Source organism: Alnus glutinosa, chromosome 2 (assembly GCF_958979055.1).
Source record: "Alnus glutinosa chromosome 2, dhAlnGlut1.1, whole genome shotgun sequence".
Classification (NCBI taxonomy): domain Eukaryota; kingdom Viridiplantae; phylum Streptophyta; class Magnoliopsida; order Fagales; family Betulaceae; genus Alnus; species Alnus glutinosa.
The window spans coordinates 3,122,581-3,132,720 of record NC_084887.1 but is presented as its reverse complement, the minus strand read 5'-3'; the positions used below and the strand labels follow the sequence as shown (position 1 = coordinate 3,132,720).

Below are 10,140 nucleotides of genomic sequence, written 5' to 3'. Positions count from 1 at the left end.
CATTCCATCCCGTATTTTTCAATACCAAAGCAACTTGAAACCAGAAAATAAATAAGTTACAACCCATCACAACGACTAGCTTCACACTAAATTGGAATAAACCAATCTTCTCACGTCTTTCATTTATTTTCTCCAATTCACGCTCCATAAAAGTCTTCAAAGAATTATCAATTCTTTCTTGACCACAAAAATTAAAATTGTCAACTAATATGCCAAAACCAACATCCAATTTATTACTAGGTAAATTTGATAGAAATCTTTCAATTCCAATGAGAACAACAAAGCTAATTTCCTCATTACTCAACTGAAATCCCTCGTTATGTGGACTTTCATCCAACACATGGTAATCATTATTTTCTTCAATAAATTTTATTGCATCAACTAGAAAACTTACCTCATTCAATAAATCATATTCGTCAGAATAGATGTCGTCATAAATTGTTGGAGAGACCCAATCTAAATCTACTACATATTTTTTTCTCTTGATCAAACGACAAAGAATTTCCCACAAAATCTTCATCCTTGATATTAATATCATAAATTGGTGGAGAATCCCAATCCACGAATCCTTGTGAAGGATCTTTAACATCTTCATGTTCAACATCATCATGAACATCTCCATGTATGAATTCCTCATCAACGAACTCGTCTTCTTGGAACTCTTCATCAACGAATTCTTCATCCCAACCACGTTGTTTCCGGTATAGAGCAGAATTGTGATACGGGTTGTCGAATGTGGAGTCGGAATCGGAGTTCTCCATCTCACGATTGCCAACTTCCTGCGCCGCTAGACACTGGGTTAACTCTGCAACTTGCCTCAGCAAATCCTTAATCATCACATCCTGAACGTTACGATCACGGCGCAGAGCTTCCTCATTCAGAACTTGCCCACGACAACCACCAGCCATCGAAACTGATGAAGAACCCGTCTCAGGAAAGTGCTGAAGCTCTGATACCAATTAACGCCAGACAAGAATAGTGATTATTCTGTAGGCTAATCAACAGACAATTCGCAAGGAAGAGAACAGAAAAATTACCCAAGAACGTAGCGCAAGGAGATAGACGTGTTCGAGAAACTGTGTTCTTGAAACACAAACATTCAACATACACGTTGAAATGGATAAACAAAATACATTGATTCAATAATAACGATAGGTATGACTTTAACATTCTCACATAAACTTTGAGAGTATAAAAAGAAAATAAAAAGATGGTATCTACCATTACTTTTTCTTAAAATACGACATCAAGTGCTCATAAAAAGTCAATTAACGAGTTTATTAATTTCCTTTTTAATGCAATTCCAAAGCCACAATAATTTCCAGTAACTAAACACATTATTGTAAAATGTGTGAAAGAAATTTATTTCAAACAGAAATTTTCTTCAAACTAGTCTAAAAGAAATTTCTTCCGATCCATTCTAATAAAATGCCAAATGTTTTCTTTAAAAAAACTTTAACACCGTTAACTCTTTCATCCACTAACAACTCTAACGCTTTCTCACCCAATGTCTGATGAAATTTTGAGAAACGTACCCAAACATGAAGAAGCCCAAGAGTGACGACAGCAACAAATCTTTATGGTTTAGATTTTCTTGGCAGAGAAATGATTGTTGTAGTGGGTTGGAGGAAAATCTGTCCATTTCTTTCAAATTTCATCATGAACTACTTTTTTATTTTCTTCCATATTAGGTCTCTCACCATTCCACAAGTCTTTGGATGGAAAGAGAGACAAAATTGACAAATGATGACTTTGGAAATTTCAACCCCTCAAAGCGGAAAACGTGATCATGTAGAATTCAAAGTCTCATTATCATCCATATTCCATTCCCTAGCTTCCTCAAAGTCTCATTATAATGGCGTATGCAATAATTTTATTTTGACCGTTTATTTTTAAATGAATGATTTTTTTTTTTTTTTTAACATGTCCACACAAGAGGAAGGATGGAGATTCGAACTACCAACCCCCGCTTCATAAATGGTTCATACTATGTCACGTACATTATTAAAGTAATAATTAAATGATTAAATTTCTCTCTTTTATTGGCTTAAGCTTTTAGGCATAGATACTGTTAGTCTAAATTTTTTGCTTTTTTTATTATTATTTTTGTTTTTTTATGCCTTAAATTCTACCGTTTAGTTTTGTTGGGCCTTGCCCTTTAGACTAAGCATCCATGGGGTAGTTAATTTACATTTTACACTACGCATAAAAGCCGGATCCCGTAATAGTCAATTAGCTACCTAATAGTCAATTAGTAATGGGTAATACTTGAGTGTAGCACTGCTCATAAGTAATTGACTAGCGCTAGTCAATTGACTAGCTAGGAACCACCTCGGACGTTTCCTTTCCTACCTTGCCTTCTGAAAAATGAAAGACAATTCAACAACCAACCACACAATGTTGTCGGGCCTTCCAAATTAATTAATGGTTTCGCGTGCTCTCTTTAATATTAAACTATAAATAAAGAAAAGAAAGACTGATTTTATCATCATCCTCCAATATTTTCTTTGTTTAACGTACAGTTCTGTTCTCTAATAAGCAAAATGGGTTCCAAGGCTTTTCCTTTGCTAGGACTTTTGCTGGCAGCCATTGTTCTTCTCATCATCTCTTCGGAGGTGGCAGCGAGGGACCTGGCTCAGACTTCCTAGCTTCGACCATAAAAATAGTAATGTTGTTCCATGCATGAGCTTATAATATTACTGCGTTTGCTTACAAATTGAATTCCTAAAGCATGCATGTTATTGAAGCACATAATTGTAAAATGTTATCTAAAGAGCAGCATATTTGATGTTTTTATTTTTTTTAAAAAAAAAATTAATAATAATAAATTGTGGCAGTATACTTACAATTTGATCACCAATTACTTATGTTTTTCATCATGTGTACGTACGTGTCAATTAATGTCAATAATATCAAAATAAGACAATTATATATATCGCACTAACATGTTTCTTCGCACTTTCAGTGGGGCCCACCAAAGCAGGGGCGGAGCCAGCCCCTCAAGTTGGAGGGCCAAATTGAAAAAAAAAAGTTTTGAAAGGACCAAAATTAGGAAGAAAAACAAAATTTAGAATAAAATTTTAATTTTTTTTTTTATCTTTTTTGGGGAGAACTTTGGGGCTTGTGGGGCCTTAGTGGCTCCGCCACTGCACCAAAGAGTCCAATGGAGTATATGTCCGCCCCGAGGCCCAGGGGCATTAGAAGTGGAATCGGCGGAAATCATTGCAATGGTGGTTGGTGTGATTATTATAACTTAGGGGCGGCACGAGCTGCCTTAGATGCTGCCCATAATCTGGTTAAGCTACTTATGCAGAAACTGAAGCCAAGCTACAAAACTAAAGCAACATATTTATCTAAATTATGGTGCTCAATTCTCTTTTTCATTAGGATTATGTTTAATTTCCTTTTCCAATTAGTATTTGTTTTCCTTAATTTCGTTGTTAAATTTAGAGGTGCATATCCTGTATAAAGGCCTTTAGTCTTTATTATTTGGCAATCAAGTTTTAAAATATCAATTAAATTTAAGTTTTTCGAAATTATTTTTCTGTTTGCTTATTTGGGTCAATTATGATCTTTCTCTTCCCTATTTGTTATTTTATCTTTTCCTGAATTCCTTTTTTAATATTCAATTCTTAGTTATAAAGTTATAAATAAGTGCTAAATACATAATTGGTGTCAACAGTGGTTTTAATGTTTATCATAATTACTAGTTTCTAAAACTTTGTCACGGTGTAAAATCAATCATTCTGTCTACTTTTGTTAGTGGGCTGTTTGCCTCGTGTAAAAAAAAATCCAATTAAGTCATCTAGCTCCACGTAAGCCTGTGATGTCATCCTCAATACGCCCTTATAAACTAAATGAATCCAAAATCTAAGGGATTAGCATCCTCTCAAATTATTTATTAGAATTTGAGAGAGCTCGGTACTACAAAAAAACTTGGTGTTTACTGATAATGGTTTACCAAATAAGCTATCTCTAATTTCCTTCCCATTGCGTAGTGAAAAGAGAGAGCTTTGTAGATTGATTGAACGTGCCAATTAACTCTGGGGGATCTAAGCCCTGTGATTTTATCAGATTAATCAAACAAACAGCAGAGTAGGAAATTAAAAGTCCAAGGCTCTTCCTAGTCAATTAGACTTTTCCTACCCTGCTTTTAGAAAATATGAAACACAACTCAACAACCAACTACAATATTATGGGCCTTCCAAATTAATGAATTTGCGCGAGCTCTTTAATATTGGCCTATAAATAGAGAAAATAAAGACTGATTTTATCATCATCCTCATTCCTCCAATATTTGCTCTGTTTAACAGTTCTGTTTTCTAATAAGAAAAATGGGTTCCAAGGCTTTTCCTTTGCTAGGTCTTTTGTTGGCAGCCATTGTTCTTCTCATCATCTCTTCGGAGGTCGCAGCGAGGGACCTGGCTCAGACTTCCTCTAATCAGAAAAATGGTATACCGCGCGTTGTTCCGTGCTACTAATTTCCACGCAGTTTTCGTTTTGCGTGAACGTAACAATGATAAATGGTGCCATATATTGTTCCATGACCTTAAAATAACTGCGTTGCCTTACAAATAGAATTCCTGAAGCATGCATGTTGTTGAAGAACAGAATTGTAAAATGTTAAAAAAAAAAAAAAAATTGTGGCAGTATGCTTACCATTTGATCACCAATAACTTGTGTTTTTCTCGATCATGTGTGTTAATTATGTCAATAATATCACAATAAGACAATTATATATATCGTACTAACATGTTTCTTCGCACTTTCAGTGGAGGCCACCAAAGGGTCCAATTCTGGAGGAGGTGGTTTTGATGATGGTGGACTTGGCGGAAAACATTCCTGCAAGAATGGCTGTTGTAATTATAACTATGAAAGTGGCGGGGGCTGCCGTAGATGCTGCCCTTAATCTGGTGAAGCTACTTATGCAGAAACCGAAGCCAAGCCTCAAAACTAAAGCGCGCAACATATTTATCAAAATTATGGTGTTTAATTCCGTTGTAATTAATGTTATAAATAAGTGCTAAATTCAAAATTGGTGTTGGTGGTTTCAGTGTTTTTCAGGATTAGTCTTTAGACTTTCTTAGAGTGTAAAATTAATCCTTCCGTACGTCTACTTTCGATAGTGGACCATTTGCCACGTGTAAAAAAAAAAAGCCAGTTAGTCCAACACTCCCCTTCCCCTATAAATACAGCCCCCTATGTCCTTTATACACCATGCGCACCCCTTCCCACCCTTTATATTGAGAGAGAGAGAGAGAGAGTGAGGAGCTTTTGAGGTTGTTCCACCTCACTAAGGTAAATCTAGCTTGGTGCCTAACTCGATTTTCATGTTATTAGTATTCTGTCCGGCCTTATGACTTACTGTGTTTTTTACAAATTTTAAGCACACTGTAATGAGTCTTATAGATTGTCACTTTTTAAAAGAAAATGGTAAACTCACTTTTAATTTCCATGATCCATCACGTTGATGTGTTTTAACATGTTTTTATTCGGGTATTAGAAGTTAGGGTTATGAGTTATTACGTTTTGGGTAAAAGATTTAAGTCTTTCAAGCATTCTGGTACCATTCGAATGTTCCACAGCCCCTAGCTGAACGTTTGATGATACCCAGTATCACTAATTTTTTATGGTTTAATATGTACATCTTACTCTTATATTAGGGTATTACGTGCATAGGTTAGACTTTTGAATGGTTATTTATAATGTTAGAATTTGTATCTTAGTAGCGAGAATCCAAGATGTCCGAGCTTATGGATTAGCAAACGAGATAAGTAAACACTTACAAAACTTGTCTCGTTTTGACGTGTGATATATCAGCGGATTGAACATGTTTTATTTCTTTAATAATATGTTATGAGCCTATTAATTTTATAATATTTTTATAACTGTTCCAAGAATAGTAATACTTATTTTATTATGCCAAAAAATGAATTATATTAAATTGTATTATATGATATGGTACACCGGTACATGAGGTAAGACGGCCATGGGTTTACTATACGGGATTGACCCTATGGTCACAGAGGTTACTTTGATGTTATGATGGGCTTTGGATCCCATTATTGTTTTTGTGACTGGCGCACTTTACTTCAATAGGGGCTACGATTACTGCTTTGATAGTAGCGTGGGCCGCCCGAGGTAAGACTCGGTCAGGTTGCTAGTATATGACCGTATGTGTACAATATTCGGGCACTATTGTTGTATTACAGGTTCCTTGGGATAGCGCTAACCCTGCTGGGAAGGGGTTAATATCTTGGATATAACATATGAAAGATAGCAATGACTTTATATAATTATAGATAACATATTTCTTTTGCATTCAAATATTAGTGTCTGTTATCAGAATTATGCTTCATCAATTCTTCAAAATAAACTAACTTTTATTAGGCGTAATAATGGAGGCAACACACATTATTTTGTGAAAACCCACATGTTTAGTTCCAGAATAATTAAATGTCAATTAAGGCTTATTACATATCCAGTAAGTCGTAAACTTACGCAGTTATTTTCCTTTCCTAGTCAAACACCTCAATGTTTACGGTTTAGCAGGTTGCTAGTATTAAGAGCAGGAAATTTGCTATGATAAAAAGTCAAACGAATGGCTCACAGTAGCAGGTTTGGTTGATTTAAGTCTTATTCTAGAATGATATTGGAAGCTTTGACTCCATCATTGATGATACATTAATAGATGATTAAACTTAATAATCTCAGATCATGATTTTTCCGCATGCTCTTTACTCTGATAAGTTTATAGTTAATATATTCCACCAAACAATTACTAGTTAATTGATCTGGAGGAATTGCCAGTAATTCTCGAAGTTAAGTAAATACAATTACTTAATTTAAGGAGCGTTACATATAGTCTTCATTATTGTATTACTCGCATTTACTTAAATTCCCATAACAAGTATATTTTGAAAGGATTTATTATTCTTGTAACAATTTGTTTAGCAGTAATATTTTTGAATTTATAATTCTTCAAAGATGTCGGCATATTAATGGCCGAATGACGCATTTATGGTAGAGATGTGATATGTTACTACTCCATGACACAACTATTGAGATTTTTATTTTTTTATTTTAAATGTCAATAGTTTTATCAATAGTTGTATCTTTGGGTGGCAAAATATCATTTCTCTTTATTTGTATTGGAACCTTTATGGCCGAATGACACATTTGGAACAAAGAAATGATATTTTGCCACTCAAAGACAACTATATATTGACACAATTATTGACATTTTTTATTTATTTATAATTTTTTTTTTTTTAAAAAAAAAAAAAAAAAAAAAAAAAGACACAAAACCAAACCCCAACCCATTTACATGGTTTTGTGATTTTTTTTATTTTTTTATTTTTTTTTAGTAAAGAAAATAAAAAAAATAAAATAAAATTAATAGTTGTATCATGGGGTGTCAACATATCATATCTCTTTGGCACAAACCTACATAGCTAAATGTTCGTCCTAATCTTGTTTTTATTTTGAATCTTTGATTAATATATGTGTAGGTGTGATGTAGAGTTTATTTGATAGTGATTAATCTTTGGCACAAACCCATTTTTTTTTATACATATATATGACATACAAAATAGATGAGTCATCACAGTGGCACAACTATTTGTCGCTCAGCCAACATATGGCACATGCTCAATAACATGCACCTGATAATCAGAGTTATATCTAACAACGGAAAACATAATGACACCATCATAATTTCAGCGGAATCGCACATCTAAAACATAACCTGTTGATTTTACAAAAGAGTCATACACATGTCTATCTGTTTAAGGCTTAACATCATTACATGATATAACAAAAGAATGGCTTATACAAAAGAATACGTGACACCCACATCAAAAGCCATATACAAAATATACCAAAAGAGAGGACACCATAGTCTATCCCATTACAACTGTCGTTGCGGACCTCAGTCGTAATATCTCAGATATAATGCTACTGGATCGTTATCTAACTCTGGAGTACTTGCAGCCAAAGAAGCAGCATCTATAATATTGTGGAGGGAGCCACATCTGTATAAGAGAAAGAATGAGTTTACCGTCTCAGTACATAATACCGAGACCTCAGTGCTATTAAACTAACTGAGTTTTCACAAAGAACCAACTTTTCATTTTTAGTCATGTGTACACTATAACAGTTACCAATTTTATAAAATTTTGTTTGAAAACCCCCATATCTAATATAGCAAACACCGACCAATAGAAAACATTTAAACATACTAGGTAGCTAAGATTATACATAGAAGTTCTTTTGTAGAAATAACTACGTACGACCTTACCTACGATAATACTTTGTGGTTTGTTTGCTCAATTTTACATAACCTTTAAGTTAGAAAACAATGGCATTTAAATCATGCAACCATCCGATAGAAATATACATAAGTTTTTTTCCCATTGAGACTCTGATGCATACTAATACGTCTAGCAAAACTACTCATAGCATAAAAACATCACACTCATAAAAACAATTATATACATGCTCATGTATGTTTCTGTTTGTATTCCTATGGGGCTTAGGTCCCCCTGGGGCATAGGTTCCCCAATACTAGTTCATGCGTATGTTCCTATGGGGAATAGGTCCCCCAATAGTTTGTTTATGCGTTTATGTTTCATGCTCAATGCTCATGCTTAAATACTATACATTTAATTTCATGATCATGTCTTTAACACATGCTTTTAATGTAAATCCATAAACAATTTAACACATCAATTTGTCGCTCAATATTCGCGTAATTTATATCTCAACTACAATAAGTAATCAAACTCTTCAAATCAATTCAAATCACACTCTCCAATCACACATCATTTTTCATAACATCATTGATATTTCAACATAATTGAAACTACTCAACTCATCCAAAACATATTGTCAACATATTGTCGATGCAGTAATAAAATCATATATCATTTGCAAATCTATTAAATACATAAAAGTACATTTTCTCAGTGAGTAGAATACTCACCTGGGCTACACGGATTTGGCTCAACTAGGTTTCCTAAATTATCCCTTGCAATGTGCTACTGTAAAATTACATGTTGCACATTATTAATAATTTTCTAATATTGGCCTCATTTTTAGCTCTTAAATTGTCCCAAGAACTAACCCATAGAAATCCATAGAACTTTCTAAGGTTCCAAACACATACTCATAAACCTTATTTACTAATTTAACCACAACCATGCTAACCCAAAACACTAGTTTAGGGTTAGACACTAACTAAACCAAAATAATACTAACCCAAAATATTTGCTTAGGGTTAGATATTAAAAATCAAACCCTAAATAATTACCCATAATATTAAACATTAATCCTCAAATTATATTTCCACTAACCCATTACATAATAATGCTATTTACCCACAATAATGTTAACCCATGAGTATTTACTTAGGGTTAAACTCATAAAACAACGTTTAAATAAAATACCTTGTTGGAGAAATAATTAACACCAAAGACATGTGGGCCTAAGGTAGTATCGGGGGCCGAGGCCATCGGGTTGGCCCGGCCAGATCAGACCCAAGTACAAGACCATTCGTTATCTCCAAAAAGACAAATATTCAGAACATATCAAAATAGGCTTTTATCCAATCAAATATGGGATAAGGTACCAAATAGACTCGTGTGTTGAGGCCTCACTCCTGCCATGAGTGAAAGGATCACAAAATCATCCCGACGGATGAAAATGATATATAGTGCTACTGTGCATTTTGCTATTTTGTTTTAGTATATGCAGTGCTTTGTTAACCCTTTTTGCAGAAAAGATACGGGGAGACAACCCCTACAACAAATTAAACAAGGAAAGTCTCTCGATCAGTCCAACACCGAGAGCCAAGGAGACAACCTTGCAGAGAAAACAAGGAAAGTCTCTCGGTCAGTCCAACACCGAGAGCCAAGGAGACAACCTTGCAGAGAAAACAAGGAAAATCTCTCGGTTAGTCCAACACCGAGAGCCGGGGAGACAACCCTGCAGAAAAAACAAGGAAAGTCTCTCAGTTAGTCCAACACCGAGAGCAAGGAAGAACAGACAGTCCCCAGGTATCGATTGATCTCTGCTAAGAATAAAGCAGCAGTCCGAGACAGAATGGAAGCACTTCTTCATCAAACTTCTCCAAAGATGATC

General features: G+C 34.4%; 1 protein-coding gene across 1 annotated transcript; it reads left to right on the top strand.

The window, feature by feature from the left end:
- Window positions 1-4,293: 4,293 nt before the first annotated feature.
- On the top strand, window positions 4,294-5,035 carry LOC133859999 (glycine-rich protein HC1-like). Its single transcript, XM_062295615.1, has 2 exons — window positions 4,294-4,452; window positions 4,773-5,035. Exons 1-2 carry the CDS (start codon window positions 4,335-4,337, stop codon window positions 4,907-4,909), a joined length of 255 nt encoding a protein of 84 aa, XP_062151599.1. The 5' UTR covers window positions 4,294-4,334; the 3' UTR covers window positions 4,910-5,035.
- The last annotated feature ends 5,105 nt before the right edge of the window (window positions 5,036-10,140 follow it).